At 37.7% G+C, this 19,110-nt stretch overlaps 1 protein-coding gene across 1 annotated transcript in view; it reads right to left on the bottom strand.

The window, feature by feature from the left end:
* Positions 1-18,614, bottom strand: part of LOC145666465 (alpha-galactosidase MYORG-like) — a 175,426-nt gene extending 156,812 nt beyond the window's left edge. Inside the window, exon 1 of the mRNA XM_081733705.1 lies at positions 18,114-18,614. Coding sequence (XP_081589831.1) covers positions 18,114-18,375 — 262 coding nt within the window. The 5' untranslated portion in view covers positions 18,376-18,614. The remainder of the gene's footprint in view (positions 1-18,113) is intronic.
* Positions 18,615-19,110: the final 496 nt, after the last annotated feature.

Below are 19,110 nucleotides of genomic sequence, written 5' to 3'. Positions count from 1 at the left end.
ATAAAAATGTTAAAAAGTAGAAAATACAAAAATTGCTAAAAAGCAAGAAAAAATAATAATTTCACATCCCAATCCCACCTTCTGCAAAATGAAATGAGCTTGGACTTAAACGGCATTGGTAGCATCACTGTTCATTTCATAGACCCCGAAAACTTCGGATTCGACAATAATAACTGTCGTTTTTGATCATTTTATATGTCCCCCTTTCTCTCCCATAGCAGTGCTAGGAGATCTTATCCCAATTGGAAGCTGATCTTGGAATTAATGGCGCCAAAACTGTCACCAATCAACTTAGGGACAAAACTATGGATCCGACACTAATATCGGTCAATCATTTTTAATTATTTTTACATTTCACCATATCCTCTTCAAAATTACTAAAGAGGGATGAATTCGGATTCAAATGGCATCAGAAGTGTCACTGTTTATCTCAACGACCCCTCGAACTACGGATTGGACACTCATATCGGCGTTTTCAACCATTTTGATATGGCACTCCTCTTACTCCCCCTAGATGTATTAGAGAATCTTATCCTTACTTGTGGCTGCAATTGGTCTTAAAGGACATTGGAATCAGCTTAAATGTGGAATCAGCTTTCCCCAGGCGTTCTAGAATTATGCTGGAACATACACACGCATCATACACATATATATCCATATTGAAGATTATTATTTTTATCAGCTTGGATATCTGACAAAGAAAAACACATATCTTTTAGGATAAGTTCTGTGTATGGCTCTGCACTTCGTTGACTTCGGTTGAAGGAAGTGATGTAGACAGCAAACCAGCTTTCTTTACTTCTCCAAGTTGCCCCGGGTACCCATTTCGAAGAGGCTCGGCAAATTGCGAGTACCTTCAAAATGAAGACAGAACTAGAAAAAAAAAAAAAAAAAACTCTCGCCCTCACCTGATGAATGAACCCGGGCCGCCCAGTTAGAAAGGGGACATCTTACCAACTACGTTGCCTTGGTTCTCATCCAACATCATTATCAGAACATGACGTTCTTAATTCCTCATAAATATGTTTCTTGAATATCAGCTTAAATCCAACTACGACTAAATTTATGGTTGCAGCACCTGACACAAACAAACTTTGTGCACACGCTAGAAATTCTCCTGGTAGTATTAACAGAAAGACTTTTCCTTCGCTAAGCCCTCGAAGTTCTTGTAGACAACCCCTTTCCTTCCTTAGTCCCATGTTTGTTAACTCCTGAAAAGAAAAGGGAAGATCGCACACAAAGACTTTCCCAGCCAACACTTTCCTCTACAGCTGTGATCTTCACATACACCGTACGCATCTTTACTAATATTCAAGCGCACGAACATTTCCGGATTACACTTAACATTATTCTTGTTTGAGATTACACAACATTAGTCTAAGGAAGAAAGGAATTTTGAGAAGTGGTTCTCCAGCGCTTGGTAACTCTTCCTAATACAATTATGAATTATAGTGTTGGAGTTATATTATAAAACGGAATTCGCATTTCGTTAAGAGTACAAGTGCGGCTGAGTATTTGAACTTCCTTATTTTTACGCAAGTGTTTTTTTTTTTTTTTTAAATATACTTGGCCCTAGCCTCGAGTCTCGGTTAGGCATAGAAGTTTCAGTATGGACACAAGAACGTGAGACAATTATCAAACTACTTGAGTTACGGTAATGTTGCCAAGGAGACGATAATTTCTTATCTCGTCTCGATTGTTGTCTTGAAAACCAGACGGGAGTCGATACGAGAAATCGAGAAATGCATCTTCAAACTTGAGAGGAGACAGAAAATTTCTCGACCCTCGTTGACAACACTAATTCACCTAAGTCTTATATCTCAAACATTTTTTCAGAGTTACATGATTCATGGTGAAAAAAAATCATAAATTGATAAAGAGATTGTCGGAACATAATGTATGTTAAAGATACAGAAGTCATTTCATAATATATTCTAATAATGAAAATGGTTTAAATTTTGTTCTAGCTAACACACCATTCGTGAATTTTGGCGTGATATATGTAATGATTCTGACAACGTCTAGATGAAATTAAGAAGTAAATAAGAGTTGCGTAGTTCTTGGAGAAAAACTGGCGATCGAACACGATCAAACGACGATCTAACAATCTGACAGAATTTCGATCTATTATCCTTTTTATATGGAGGGCTAACAGGTTAACTAGTTAACTTCCTACAAAATATGTGTATTATGCCCCTACGCGTGGCAATTAGATGCCGATTGTTTGAGATACAACGCGATCAAACAATCTAAGTAAATTCCGATCAATTTTTCTTCCATGGGGCGATTAGAGTAACGTGTTAACTCCCCCCCCCACATAACGTATTACGTATAGTTGTGGTGATCAAACGCCAATTGTTGGCAATCAAACGATCTGATCTTGATCACTTTTGCTTCCATAAGGGAACAGGTTAACCAGCTCCGTAACTTAGATATTTTCTGTGGGGCAAGCACTAATATAATATTCGGGTTCCCTAGAAAAGTTTGTTTAGTACCCTCCCGCAAATTCGAAAATTGTCCCTTCTTTGCATCTTTCTCTTACTCTTTGTGGGCCCCTGGAGCGTGTGGGTTCTCCGCACCCCCCCTGGGCCCGTTCCATACCTGACAAAATTAATTAAGGGGTCATATTGACAAATCTCAAATCCATACGAATAAATATTATTTCTAGGGCCGCGAATAGTAGACATTTTTTACTGAAATGGGCCCAAGACTCATTTTTGTTTTATTTACCTTCTGTTTGCTGTTTTGTTTATGTAATATACCTGTTTGATGCTTCATTTACAATTTCATGTTCGTATAGTCTATGGAGTAAGAAAATTTTGTTTTAAAGTGGTCCCCCCTCGAACGGCGGAGAAATTCTCTGAGGGGGGTAGTTTCACCTCTTTCCCCCCACAAGTTACCGCCCTGAGAGGGTTAATTTGTCAGCCCCATCATCACCAAAAATAATGCGTATTACATCACTACATGCGACGATCATACTCTGTTACCGATTAAAAGCTGAAACGATAATAAATCCACCTCAATTTCGATTAATCTTACTTTCATGGAAGGCTAACAAGTTAATTTTGTAGGCTCCTTCAAAATGAACCCATTATGCCACTCCGTAAAGCGATCGAACACTGGTTGTTGCAGTGGCGGCTTTAGCGGGTAGGCCAGGTAGGGACGGGCCTACCCAAAATTTTTGAAAAATGTATAAACGCTAAAAGTAGTGGTGCTACTCAGTCGCTTCGCACCGGTTCGTTAGAACTGGTTGTTAAGATAATTGGAGTTCGTAGAACCGTTTATTATACCAAGGCATAAACTCACATGCACATAGGGTCTACACACGCACTTGGAAGGGAGAGCGTGTTAATACAAATTTTTCACGGCCAAAAACAATTGACCTATTTAAAGAGCCTTGGTTTGCTCTGCACATACCACAAGATTAATGTCGGAGTAGGGAAATGTAGTATCTTTGATTTTAGAAATTCGTATACCTATACAGTTAAACATATCTCTCAGAACCAGGTATAAGCGTTTATACCTTAATCTCAAATGCTTAGATGGCAACAATCTATCTTGGACATTTCGTTTCAAACATATTCGCAGTACTATGTAATTTCCTCATACCACCTTGTATTAGAATGGTGTGTAGGTCATCGTTTGTCACTTGTGGTATCCAGTAAAAGATTTTTTTTCTACCTTCGATGTTATATTTACGAAGAGAATTATGTTTATCTACGTACTATTATTCTACTATCTCCCTCAGAGATGTTTATTTATCTATCTTTATCTATATCTATCTATCTATATAGATAGATAGATAAAGGTAACCAAGAAAGTTCTTTCGCTTTTTCACCCACCACCTTCGAACATCTATATCTCACCTAAGACTACCTGGAAGATCAAAAATAATCCCCATCAGCATCCACAACCTTCTGCGAACGTTCTGGAAGGTCATGGATTTCATCGCTGTAGAACTTGGTGTACCGTGAAGCGAAGAAAATATCAAGTGCATTTTGGACATATCTGGAATCCTCTAAGGTGATTGTCCAAGGAATGCAACAGATGATAATTGGACAGTGCAATATTTCGGGAGTATGGCGGATGCAATAGTTTTTCCCATCCAAGACGTAGAAAGGTCTTCCGGGTGATTCTAGCCATGTGGGGCTTATCGCTGTCCTGTAACAGGAGGACCCCTTTGCGATTCAAAAGTGCAGCCTCCAGAGTTTTGAGTTTTTCTTGAACAAGGCTCAACTGCTGACAATACATAGTGTCCTTGATACTCTGACTAGCTGGTAGCAGTTCCCGATTCATGATGCCGCGACCACTCCACCAAACACACAGGAGGACCTTATGTTGCAGAGTTGGTCTCGGCTGTTTTGGAACCGGTTCATGGGATGCTAACCAATGATGACGCCGCCGTGGAGCTTCCTACAGGACCCACTTCTCATCATATGTCAACGCCTTGTCCAGAAATAGCTCCTTCCTCAGACGAGACGGCAAAGAAACACAGGTGTCTGCTCGCGTTGTCTTTTGTCCGAGGGGTCAAATTATGTGGGACCCATCGACCCAACTTGTAGTGCTTCCCAAGTTGAGGGAGGTGATGTTGAATGGTTTCTTCACTCACACTGAATTGTATTCCCAGTTCGCCCCATGTCTGACCACTGTTCACGTTAATTGCTGCCTAAAGATCTTCATTTTGTATGTAAGCTAGTCTACCGGCACGTGGTGCGTCTTCGAGTGTTTCGTCACCGTCCTTAAATTTGTTAAACCATCGCTGCCGGGTCACGACACCCTCAGCAAAGACCTGGCATATCTTCCGGTGCGTTCCAGCGGCGTTTGACCCCTCTTTGAACTCGTACAGGTGCACGCTGTTATTACGGTCTGTGGAGGTCTCATGTTCACTCTGCCCTTATACAAGTTCACGGTGTAACTGAACTACCATAACCAGGTAGTATGTTTGATATACCTACACCAACAAATGACTTTCGCCTTGTCTCCATGCGCATTCGAGTCACAGTGTACACTGCTAATTGAACACAGAGCTCCACAAAAAGCGACAGAACCGGTTGTTAAAAAAGTAGAATAGCACTACTGTCTAAAAGATGTAATAAGGAGTAAATATATTAACCACTATTTATATTAATGGTAGATAATTATTTAAAAAATAGCACCAACAACTACTGTAAAAGTAATTTCCGACTGTCATTAATCAATCAAATGTGTATATGCATACATACGCGAAGGAGTGGGCCTACCCAAAATTAAAATTCTAAAGCCGACCCTGGGTTGTGGGCGATCAAACAACGATCGTATGATCTCAACCAGTTCAGTTCAATTTTGCTTCTATAGTTCTAACAGGTTAATTTGTTAACTTCCCTACAAAATTATACATATTACGTCACTACATGTGGTGATCAAACGATATTTGTTGGCCATCAAATCATTTAGTCATATTCTCATTAATTTTGGTTCTATGGGATCAAACAGGTTAACTTGATAACTATCAACAAATGATTCCTAGTACGTCACTACACATGATGATCAAATGCTAATTGTTGGCAATCAAACGCGACCCAAATGACGACCAAACAATCTGGCCTTATGTCGATCAATTTTCCTTCCACAGGAGGGATTATCACAGGTCAACTTATTAACTCCTCTACAAAATTATCCGTATTACGTTATTACGCGTGGCGATCAAACGCTAATTGCTAGCGATCAAACACGATCAGACGTTGGGTGAAATTAGGATGAAATTTGCTTTCATGGCGTGCTAACAGGTTAATTTGTTAGCCCCCCTACAAAATTATGCGTATTACGTCACTACGCTAATTTTTGGCGATAAAATGAACTGGTCAATTCGGATTAATTTTGCTTCAATGGGGGGATAATAGATCACCGACGAATAACCTTCCAAAGAGGCTTTTGCAGTCTTGAAATCTCGATTTTATGACAAAAATTTCAATCCATCTTATGGGATTAACTTTCTTCAGAGTCACATTTTAGTCATCTGCTGGACAAAAGACTGCTGAGTATATCCTAACGACTGATTTTGTGCCCAAAACCCACTTATTATTGTTTCACTATGACATTATCTATATGTAAAACTTAAATATTTATAAGGACTCCTCATCTATGCTTCTGGCCTGTTGCGAGTCCAGTTGCGACTGCAGTTACGCTCGTTTACGTGTCTTCTAGTTGGGTTCACGTTTGGAAAGATTTTAACATTTAGTAAAACAGTTTCGTATTTTTCGAATAACCGGCACCGTAATAATCTCTATATTTCAATATCGATCATCTTCCGTGGATCTTCCTTGGGAAAAATCTCATTTTGTGCGATTTCTTGCATTAATTTCTCATAAAGGGACAAAGGGAATTTTCTCGCAATTGGCAGCAAATGTAGGATTTTTCATCGACATCAACAAAATTCTCCATGGGGTCACTGTAGACTAATGACTTCTCAATGATCTTGAAATTAGTGTTAATTGTCAAATTTTGTTATCGGAAAATGCATGCTAGTTCAGAAGTAACTTGTAGTTTTCGAAAAACAACACCCAAGAAATGTAAATTGTACTCTGATACTCTTTTAAATACAAAGAATATAGTTAACGGAAAAAGAAAAATACAAAATTAGAAACAACCAACTTTGAAAACGTAGCCTACTACTAAAACGACTGGAGAATAAAGACATTCTAGTATCCTTACGTTCATTACAATATGATGACACTAAGTATCCTGGGGGGCGCGGTGGCTCAGTGGTAGAGCGTTCACCTCCGGTGTTTGGGATCCTTGGTTCGATCCCAGCTCGCGCCAAGAGAACTTTGTGGTGGACAAACATCGTGTGCATGAGTTTTCTTTGGGTTCTCACGTTTCCTCCCACTTTCTTCATTCCAGCATTTAATTCATTTCTCATCCTCCTCCTCTCCTTTATCCTAGCCGGCATAATCGTGGGACGTGAATCCAGTATATATTGATTTTCATAAATCACAAGACCATACTCATATTTCACAAGCAAGCATCACAAGTGAAATATAGAAGGCATGTGTGTGTATGCACACGAAACCACTATAGCAGGCACCTGAGAGTAATGTCATCTTAACGAAAATTGCACACTCAATGCCACATAAATTCGACTAGCTCTCTTACTTTTTACAGTAGCCCAACGTAAGTGGAATCGTTTGAAAGCTACGATTATGTTCTGTCATGTTTGTTTTGAGGCATTTTCGATTCCAGCCCTGGTTCGATTCCAGCTCGTGCCGTATAGACTTTGTGGTGAATAAACACCGTGCTCGTGAGTTTTCTCGGGGTTATCCTGTTTCCTCCCACCATTTTCGTTCATTTCTCATCATCACCGTCTCCTTTAGCCTAACCAGCATAACCGTGGGACGTAAAACTAAAGATTTCATTTTCATTTTTTACAAAGTATCCGTACATTCATTACAATATGTAAACACTAAATCTTGACGTCAAGGTGTACGTGTTTTCGCCAACATTTTCAACTGTCTCTTTTAATTAAGAAAAACAGTTATTTGTCAACTTCTTGGTAAAGGTAGAAAATATAAACTTACGGGTAGTTAACTTACATTTTGGAGAAAATATATGACATATAATCATCTCATTCTTCATTTTTTTTTAAAATTTCTCATTAACTTAATTAAGGTGGGAAATGCAAGAGCAGAATCGGAATATCTGCCACTCGAGATGGAATTTTGTAACGTTTAAATTTGGCATCACTGCCGTAGATGGATAATTGAAAGTTACATTTCTTTACTGACCTGAAAGACATAGTGGGAATAACTATGATTGTAAAATTATTCCAGTTTGAAGAGGATATATTTATTATTATTATTATTATTATTATTATTATTATTATTATTATTATTATTATTATTATTATTATTATTATTATTATTATTATTTTATACATCTGGTCATGCTGGAGCAGTGTTTCTCAACCTTTTTTTTCCCTTTGCGGCACACCAAAGTACGTTTCAAACTTTCGCGACACTCTGCATGTGATTTTTTTTTTCAGATACAGGAAAGCAAACACATATAATATACATATAATACATTTTCTTTTTATTAATGAACAACTATGAGATATAAATCTCACAAGCAAATTAAGTACCACTCTTGAATAACATATTAACATAAAAGAAACTTGTCACTCTTAAGCGGGAATATAAGAAAGAAATATTACCATCAGAAATATAAGAAGACATCAAACTTAAAACTAGTGAGATATTTGCCCCTGGCGATTTTTGCAAAACATCTGCGCGTGGACGAATTCTATCTTGACAGACACACTCTCATCTCGGCTTCCCTTCAAGGAGGCGAGACCTATTGACACATTTTACTTTCTTCAATTTTTATTTTCTTCTAATTTTTTTTTTTTTCAGAAGATCTTAGAACACACTAAAAATCTCGCAACACACCCAACATATATTCCTTCATTACAAAGAGTTACGATCCTACGATGAAGAGTCTTGACTGACACTAGAGCTTGTTGATAGTAGATATTAGGAAAAAATAGTAAATGAATTTTAGCACCAAGACTATTTACCCCAGTATCATGGTTCATACCTCGTGTTGTTTGGAATGAAGCAAAGTTTTTTTTTTTTTGGTAACATTTGCATGCCCATGTTGTGTACCGGAGGGAAGAAATTCGCAGGAAATTGGGATTTTTTTAAAAAAAATCCTTTTTTCCGAATTTGGACAGGAATTTTATTGCCTTAGGTACATATTAGTGAAATTTACAAGTTAGGAAAACACTGTTTCATTCCGAATAAAACGGGGTATGAACCATGATTCTACGATAAATAGTCTCGACGGAATAGCTGCTTGACTGAAAGTCTAAAATTTAACTTAAAAAGTGGAAATCTCAAAAGGGTTAGTGTATAGGGTTTTCTAGTTCGAACGCGAATTGTTTGTACAGTTCTTAGAATAATGTTTAACGACTAGGGATGCGCACGAGTCGAGACAAGTCTCGAATCTCGACTCGACTCGACTCGAATTCGAGTCGAGATTCGAGTCGAGACACACTTTGTAAAATTCGAGACGAGTCGAGACAAACGTGTTTCTCGACTCGAATTTTCGAGTCGAGACACGAGTCGAGTCGAGACAGCTCATAAAAATCTCGACTCGACTCGAATATCTCGAAAATTTTTCTAAAACTTTTAATATTATTATGAAGAAATTATTCATTCAGGAACAGCCTTGAAACCAATTCCAGCATTTATTACTTTAGAAAGGTACAGAACGCATAAATTTAATAGTTAATCTTCCGAGATCAAGATTTAATTTTCAGCTCAATTCAGTTAATTAAAACTAGTAATTAATGTCGTGATATTTGATTGTACTTCAAATAATAATAATAATAATAATAATAATAATAATAATAATAATAATAATATAATAATAATAATAATAATAATAATAATTGATTATCTAGTTTGTATAAAACTATTATCCGTAGCCTATATCTAGTCTGTTTAAGAACATTGCAATAAAGTGAACATCATAAATTCTCTGAATGAGCAATTGGCAGCCTATAGTAATTTAGCATAGTTATAACTATTGTGTTTTTATTTCCATGAACGCCATAGGGCTACATAACTTCTGGACAGGGCCGGATTTAGGGGGGTGCAAAGGTGCACGCTACCCCCCTTTGTTGTAAATATACCTATCTAAAATGAGAAGCTAGCAGTGAAAATACCGCGACACTGGTGTGTCGTGAATGGGCCACTGGTGTACCGCGAGGATATCAAAACAAAATTATTAATTCTATAGCAATCAAATTGCAAAACGTAGGGGAAAATGTATATTTGTATTGCACATTACTATGAACCTCTACTATGAATCTACAATTTTAAGTTTCATGACGTGTTACTTTTCTGTACATTTCTAATGTTGAAAAAAGTATTTGTTATTGTTATGACCATTATTGCTTCTTTATCGTTACAGACTATTTCGTAACTTGAAAATTTAAAATATCATTCAATCCTTTCGATAAATTATTCGCATTTGTGTTTTAAAAGTAAAATAGATTTATTTGTTCGTTCGTTATTTAATGATCTTCATTCTTAGTAAAAGGTTGGATACAGTTTTCGAAAGAGTAAGCGTATTTTTAATAACCTGAGTCCAACATTCCATTGCAGTTGTTTTCTCCTTTTAAATTAGAATGAAAAATAAGCATAGTGATTTACCACGAGGAAAACCCAGTGATCGAGCTTTCTTCTCTGTGCGGAGATCAGTAATCAAAGAAAAAAAAATACCAGTGTGTTTTATATTTACAAATAATATCTATAAGTGTGCCGCGAGAATCCATGTTACACTCGTAGTGTGCTGCAAGTTGAAAAAGATTGGGAAACGCTGGTTTAGAGGAAAGAATAATTGGCACACTCCCTCCTCCCTGCTCTCTCTCTGCCTAGTATATTTTCTTTATTTTATTGTCTCCGAAACACCATTCCAGACAAATGCTTTTCGGTAGAAAAGCTAGAAACAAACCATCCCGCTCTTGGACAAAGTGGGCAACATGCGGTAGTCAGGTCAATGAACCTGCTTTGGAAATTTTCGTGCAATTTAGGTTACTGAGAGGGTGTAGTTTCTTCAACTATGCCGCCTTCTACTATGGCTCGTGCCATAAATAAGTCATCGTCTGATCGTATGGGAAACACCGCTAGTTGTCCTTGCCTGACATCTGTTTCATACGTATTCATATTAGCCAGTGACAGCGATAAAGATCGCGCATAGTGATGGGCAGTGGGAATATTCCCGGTGGGAAGGAATTTAAAAATGTGAATATTCCCGGGTTTTTCCCTGGCCTATAAATTCCCGGGAAGGAATTTATTTCCATTTCTTTACTTTATCTTCCAAATTATAAGAACCATGTGACTCATTACTTTATTTTAATATATTATGATTTACTTCTAGGTTTTAAAGAATTTGGAGGTTCAAAAATTTAAAATTATTCGACGGTACTTTATATAACTAATATATGATTTTTTTAAGTTCCATTTCCTTTCGCACTAAAAAGTAAGATAATTGTTTAGAATTGGGGGGCCAAAACTAGCAAAAAGTAGGATGATTTATGGAAGAAATGAGTTGATAGTGATGTTCAAGTAGTCAAGAAAGTATAGAACACATTTTTTTTTAGGGCAGTAGGGGATTTATACAGAACGGAAAGATAAGTGGAAGTGATTTATGTGAGAAAAGAAAGTGAATTGTTGGTAACGAGGATAGGAAACAACGTGCCATGCGGGGCTCTAACCCGCCTTCATTCGCTAACGCTCGCTCTGCAACGCTGTCTGAATTTAATGTTGGTAACGTAATTTAACGCATGAAACCATAAAACAAACGCATCGGAATAGAATACCGCAAAAAAGTAGGTGCAAAAGCTGCCCCCGAATGCTAAAGAACAGCCAAAATTAGCAAAGTACTAATTTACAAATGATGAAAAAGAACCATTCTGTTAAGTAATTTAGAATCATGTAGAAATAGAGATGAAGTACTATTAATAAACCCTGAATCACCATTAGTGATAGACGTCGGTCTGTCTCCTCTCTCTTACTCGAATTTCTGAAGAAGTACTCGGACTTCTTTTACATGTGAAGTAACGTATGGAATTTCGAGATATAGGTAGAATGAAAGGTCGTGTATGGCAATGGGACGTGCTAAAATATAAGGATAAGTATCTTGCAAATTTTGTGAACATAAATATGTATGCACAAATGTTGATAAATTGGTGAGACATGTATCTTCTAGCATTTACCCAATGTGATTGGTTTATAACATTTATAAATTTAATGTGTTTATAATATCAGTAATAGAGTCAAGTCGAGCAAATCCACTTACATATAAATTTAAACTGTTACTATATAATTTTTTCACACATATATAATTGATAGAACATATTGTAAATAAATATACATTTATGCGTACTTTCTAAATATAATAGTGTTAATAAAGTAACATAGTACCGTTCAGAATATACATTTTAAAGAATCCCCTGTGAAGAACGGTAATAATACGCTGTGATATAAAAATTAATTCAACTTTGAAATCATAATATAGTAATAGAATGCAATTTTCTTTCTGATTGGACATAAATTCCCGGATAAATTCCCATTTTGGGAATCTTCCCGGGAATCTTTCCAGGGAATATTCCCGAAAAATATCTTCCCGGGAATTTACCCATTACTAAGCGCACATACCCTGGGGTGCGGGGGAGCATACTTGAGGGAGCCTCTACAAGGTACCCTCAGCAAGGCACCTTTTACTTGTCATTTATAATTTTAATGCATTTTGAAAGCGTTTCTACACAGCTTATAATTAATTCTAACAGTTTCACAGAATAAAACCAGTTGAGAATGTTCCATGAGCATTGCCAGAACGAACTTAAAAAGACTGGAGATATGGAGCGGGAAGGAAAACTGTCATTGTTCCTACCTCGCAAAAATTAGTAATTAGTAAAATATTATCTCTCTATGACTTACAGTTCTCGAGATATGGCTGCTTAAATATCTAGAAATTTGAACTTTTTGGCCAGTATTTGGAGAACGGTGGCCAGTTGGCCAGTAGACAGTTAATCAGTGGACACTGGTTATTATTTGGTATTAAAATGTTCACCACCCTCTTAGGTATTGATCAACACCAATATGATCTCTCTACAACTTACGGCTCCCAAGCTATTGCTCCTTAAATATCTAGAAATTGGCCATTTTTGGCCAACATCACGGGAACGGTAAGTCATAGAGAGATGATATTGGTGTTAATCAATACCTAAGAGAAAGGTAAACAATTTGGTACCGATATTAATTAGTGGCCGCTGGCCATTGGCCAAACCAGTGGCCACCGGTTACTATTTGGTACCAAAAAGTTTACCATCTTCTTAGGTATTGATCAACAACAATGTCATCTCTCTACAACTTATGGTCCCTGAGCTATGGCTCCTTAAATAGCTAGAAATTGGCCATGTTTTTGGCCAATATCACGGGAACGGTAAGTCATAGAGAGATGATATTGGTGTTAGTCAATACCTAAGAGGATCGTATGCATTTTAGTACCCATATTAATTGGTGACCACTATACAACTGGCCATTGGCCAAACTAGTGGCCAATTGGCCAGTGTTAATCGGTTCCTATTTGGTACCAAAATGTTCACCATCCTCTTAGGTAATGAACAACATCAATGTGATCTCTCTGTGACTTATGGTTCCCGAGATATGGCTCCTTAAATCTCTGGAAGCCGGCTATTTTTTGGCCAATACCTTGGGAACGGTAAGAGTGACGCGAAAAATTTAATCACTTTTTCTGATAGTTTTTGAAGCTCTATCAAATACACGGTTCAAAATTGAAAAATCGCAAATAACAGACAGACGGACAGACAGACACACAGACATAAAGAATTCAGTATCGAACTTTTTAAGTTCGTTGATAATGAAGTAATAATTAAAATCAAATAATGAGGAATGACTGTGAACATGAATGTCAGGTTCCTCTTTGCGATTTTCCAAAGATTTTATTTTCCAGTGTAACATTTGAATATTATTATGTTAGTCTATAATGCCATATTTTCGATATCGTGTATCTTAGACTAGAATTACAGTGTATTACAATAAATTATCGTATTTACCAGAAATATCTTCCAAGAAAATAATTCGAGATATAACAACTTGTTATTTGAAGAAGACAGTTGCTTACTGACAAGGGAGTGGCTCCACTGAGATCCGAACGAGACAATTGTGTTCGCATTGGATATGTTATAACTAGACGAATCTCGAAGTTACACGTGTCACCGGGCGGGATATCGTGAGTTACAACATATTCAACGAACTTAAAAAGTTCGTTACTGAATTCTCTGTCTGTGTGTCTATCTGTCCGTCTGTCTGTTATTTGCAATTTTTTCAATTTTGTACACTGCATTAGATAGAGCATCAAAAACTATCAGACAAAATGATTAAATTTTTCGCGTCAATCTAACCGTTCGCAAGATAGTGACCAAAAAATGACCGATTTACAGAAATTTAAGTAGCCATATATCGGGAACCGTAAGTCATAGAGAGATCATATTGGTGTTGATCAATATCTAAAAGGATGGTAAACATTTTGGTACCAAATAGGAACCGGTAGTCACTGTCCAACTGGCCAGTAGTTTGGCCAATGGCCAGTTCGCCAGTGGCCACCAGTTAATATCAGAACAAAAATGTTTAACATTCTATTAGGGATTGATTACCACCAATATCATATCTCTATGGCTTACCGTTCCCGTGATATTGGCCAAAAACATGGCCAATTTCTAGATATTTAAAAAGCCATAGCTAGGAAATTACCTGCTAGAATATTTTGAACCGAGTCATTTGTTCGGAAACGATTGGGTAAATGGAAAACTCGGTGAACATGAGAGAATTTCACAGTAAATATCAAGCTCAAGCTCGAATTAGTGAGAAACTTGACTAGTGTGATCCTCATTGAGATTAGCGAACGTGAGCTCCATTGAGGATAGAGAGCATGAGCCCGAGTGAGTCACGGTTGCAAAATTACCAATTTTACTTCTTTCTTTCTTTTCTTTTTTTTCCTACTCCAATGCGTAAGGTTTATGAACAGCAGAAGTGCTTGCTAGAAAGACCTTAATTAGCATTGCTTGAATTATCCATAGACTAGGAACTGCTTAGATATCTAATGCAACTTACGTTCGCATTTTAACAATTCAGGTTGTAATTAAAACCTTGAATACTGAGCAGATGAGCACGCAGAATGTTTTGTTGGGGTGTATTTCTAATACGCAATTAATTCTTCATAAACAAATACAACTCTATAGTATCTGAAGCGGCTTGAGTTGGATTGAATGAAAACGTGATCATGTATTCGAACTGCGCAATGTATTGTTAATTATCATGAACTGGAACAATTAGAAAAAAATGGAAGCGCGACTGATGAGCACCAAACATCAAAATTTCAAAAGGCATGGTCAAAGCTCACACCTCAAAGACCAGAAAAAAAGATTGCCCCATCAACTAACCCTTGTCTTGTCCAAGTCAGTTGCTTCTTTTCATTGTGAAATTTCCTGCAAGTTAATCAGAATGTTGAAAATTTCCTACATTTTAAATTTATTTAGTATGTACTGATCAGTCAGAACATTATGACTACCAACCTACTATCGATATAATTTCCGTCCAGGCGATATCTGTGTCACCTGCCGACGAATGCCTGCTAGTCATTCACGCGTACGGTGCATGTAGTATCAGTGAGAGTGCTGGTCGTGTGTAGAATGGGGAAGGCGCGCGATCTGAGTTTGACCGAGGGCAGGTTGTAATGGCCCGCAGACTCGGTAGGAGAATTTCGGAAACTGCAGGACTTGTCGGATGTTCGAGGAGTGCTGTGGTGAGTGTCTTCAACAAGTCGCGAAACCAAGGGAAAACGACGTCCAAACGTCGAGGGGTTAGGCGCTCCCACCTCATTACAGATGTCGGACGTCATAGGCTGGGCAGACTGGTAAAACAAGACAGGCAGCGAACTGTGGCAGAGCTAACATCATACTTTATTACTGGGCAAAGTACAAGTGCGTTTGAACACACAGTGCACCGAACACCCCTAACGATGGGCCTCGGAAGCCCATGTCCCATCTGTGTGCGAATGTTAACACCACGACATCGGCAACTACGACTGAAATGAACACATGACCATCGTCATTAAACCTTGGCAAAGTGGCAGAGCGTTGCATTGTCTGATGAATCCCAATACCTTCTTCATCATGACGATGGGAGGGTGCGAATCCGTCGTGTTTCAAGAGAACAGTTCTTTGACACCTGTATTGCGGGACGGAGACAAGCTGGCGGTGGCTTAATTATGCTCCGGAAAACATTCACGTGAGCATCCATGTGTCTAGTGAAGCTCGAGCAAGGCACCATGACGGCCAAGGCGTATCACACACTGCTTGCAGACGACGACCATGTTTCCCAACGGGAGTGGCATTTTTCGAAAAGATAATGCACCATATCACAAGGCCAGGATTGTGATGGAGTGGTTCGAGGAACACAAAGGCAAGTTCCAAGTGATGTGCTGGCCGCCCAACTCGCCTGATCTGACCTAATCGAACACAAATGGGATGTGATTGAACATGACTTCAGAGCGCATCGCCCCTCCCCAGAATTTACGGGAATTAGATGACCTGTGTGCAAGAGCGCCGATCCTGGGGGGCCGAGGGGGCTCCCCCAAAAGCTCATGTGAGCCCCCGCATTGTATTTATGAATATACAGTATTTGGTATAATTTGAATACAATTTGAATTAAAATCCTCATATATATGCCTTCTGCATCTGAATGCCCCCCACATTTACAGAAAACTCGGCGCCCTTGCCTATGTGTACCAATCAAATCTCTCCAGTGACCTTTCAAGGATCATTGCGTCCATGCCAAAACGCGTCGCAGTTGTTATCCGTGCCAAAGTTGGACACACTGACAATAAGGTAGGTAGTCATAATATTCTGGCTGATGTGTGCGTATATTTTAACTCGTATATTTTTTGTCTCGACTCGAATTCGAGTCGAGTCGAGACAGAGACTGTAGAGTCGAGACACGAGTCGAGACAGAAACATATTTTCGAGTCGAGACAACATTTTCTCGAGACGAGTCGAGACAGGCTTAAATCTCGACTCGACTCGACTCGAATGCATCCCTATTAACGACAAAAAAAGGTCTAATGAAAAGTTAGTGGTGGGAATAATAACTGTTCTGAATAATGATTTAAGGTCTCGAAAAAAAAACAAAAAAAAACGAATATCTTTTCCATGCTTTTTTGGCTTGGGATTTATTTCTTTTAATATTTCATATTTAGCGAAGAAACAACAGTGTGTTTCAGCTTTCTTTTCCCATTAAGGTCTAACTAAAAAAAAAAAATGTATTCTGAAGAAAAATAAAAGATAAGGGCCACCGCACTAAGCTTTGTTGCTCCAGTTCCTTAAACTAAGTCATATTATGCTGCTGCTATTACTGAAACATTTTCTTCTGAAATATGAACAAAATTATGAAGCCTTTTCGGCTCCAATATTAGGTATTGAAGAGTATCTGAAACAATTATGTTTCTGGAACGGCGGTGATACTTTTTTCTTGTTTGTCAGCTTGACTTTAAGCAACCCGAACAAAACACATTTCAAGATGTATAAATTTCAAGAACTTGATATCATGGTTAGGCAACCAACGTGGGACTTATGAGATCCTAGTTTGTCAAAAGAGCGAAAATTTCCGTTGTCTTTCCTAAAGCCGCTTTTTTAATGAAAATAAAGCACGTCTTAAAAATCCGGCTATTTTGCAACTCTAGTACGGTATATCAATACAAAGTGCAGTTCAGTCTATGTACTGAAACATTTGAAGATTAATGTGTTGTCAAAGTAAAATAAGAAAAGTGTGCCTGTAGGTGTATTGTGAGAATCTGTTGATCACTTTAGAAAAAAATTTTGTCGTTGTGATATGTCTTCAGCTTATGAGTTCTGGAGAGTGAGAATGTGGCTTTAGTGCCGAACGTATACGGAACAATCGTGTCGTACTATTTAGTGATTAATTAATAGTAAACTGTAATTCATACGTATCCCGACGCAAATCAAATGAGGTCTACTAGTTTTACTAATGTACGACTCTTGTGTTGAATGAATACATTGGGTGGGTAAAGAAGTTAAAGAAGTAAGTCTAATATTTTAATTTTTCAAATGTATAGCTGTTTTCGTAAATTACAATTATTTTCCCACACACACGAAAAAAATACATAACAGTAATACTGTAAAGATCAGTGGAAATTATTCGCTGTAATGGGGGGCGCTGTTGAGAGAGGGGCGCAACAAAAAGACTTGCCCCCTCCTATATTCGAAATGTTGTTACGCGGCTGTTCATCATAATGAATAGTTAATTTTGTAACACTTAATACCCCTCTTCCTTCAACCTTAATTAATCATATCCTACTTCGGGTTTGTTTTAGCATATCACGAAGTAATTTGCTCTCTAATATTAACTTTCACAAACGCCTTATTCATTTCTCGGGCACATCATAAAGCAGGTATGCAAATAAGCAACAAAATTTTACTCACCCAAGAGAAAAAGCTACTAGCCTATATCCCACAACAGAAATAATTTACTTACCTTCGGTATGATATTTAATACTTGCCCACACCGAGGAACCACTCGCTCCGGATGAACGGTTATTTGCATCCCTGTCATAAAGTCTGCAAGATTCTTCACAACAAACTTGTATTTTGTTACTTTCCTCTAGTACGTGGTACTTAAACGATTTTTCGTGTAACGCAGTATCTTTTCTGTGTATACAATGTGTCTTATCATTTTCAACATGGATTATTCTCTGCAAATGTATGTTGAATTCTACTGTACACAATGTGTCAAACATTGCGCGTTGTTTGTCTTCGTTGAATTGTCTATAACGTTTTCTTGGACACTTACAAGGCGACTGCAGTCTTTTCACAGGTGTTGTAACACCCCTGTAGTGCACATATACCTGTCCACACACTTCTAATCACATTTCTGGTATATGTTGTAGATGTCTACAATACAGGGAACAAAACCTCACACAACAGTTACCACCGCTCTGCACAAACACATATCACCCTCTACAAACCACTGCTATACACAAACTATTCTTATGGAAATCGCTCGTCTCTTGTTTCAGAGTTGCTAAATTTATTTTCTAAAATGTTATTTCTCTTTCTTTGTAGAAAGGAACCAGTATCCAACGCTACAGAGTAGCTAAGTTTGTTGCAGAATAGAACCCGAGTCATTATATCAGGCACCTTTCTGCACTAATGTACAATTTTCTGTGTGGGAGACCGGAGTTCGACTCCCATTGGGACTGTGGATTTTCTTCGATAGAATTCATCGATAGAATTCGCGACGACAAGAGATTTTGAACTGAATAATAACACGAATTCCCTGCTTTTAGTCGACATTTAATTTCTTCGTGAATATGATTTTCCTCTGTTAATATTAATCCCAGATATTTAAAAGTATCCATTTTATCAAAAGTATTATTAAATATTTTAACTCTTTCATAATTTTTATCGTATTACGGTACCGACGCACTTCCATGTATCTAGTTTTATCTGCATTTATTTCTAAACCCAAGTTA

Source organism: Thermobia domestica, chromosome 12, assembly GCF_964235325.1.
Source record: "Thermobia domestica chromosome 12, izTheDome1.hap1.1, whole genome shotgun sequence".
NCBI lineage: Eukaryota > Metazoa > Arthropoda > Insecta > Zygentoma > Lepismatidae > Thermobia > Thermobia domestica.
This window is presented reverse-complemented; position numbering and strand designations above follow the sequence as displayed.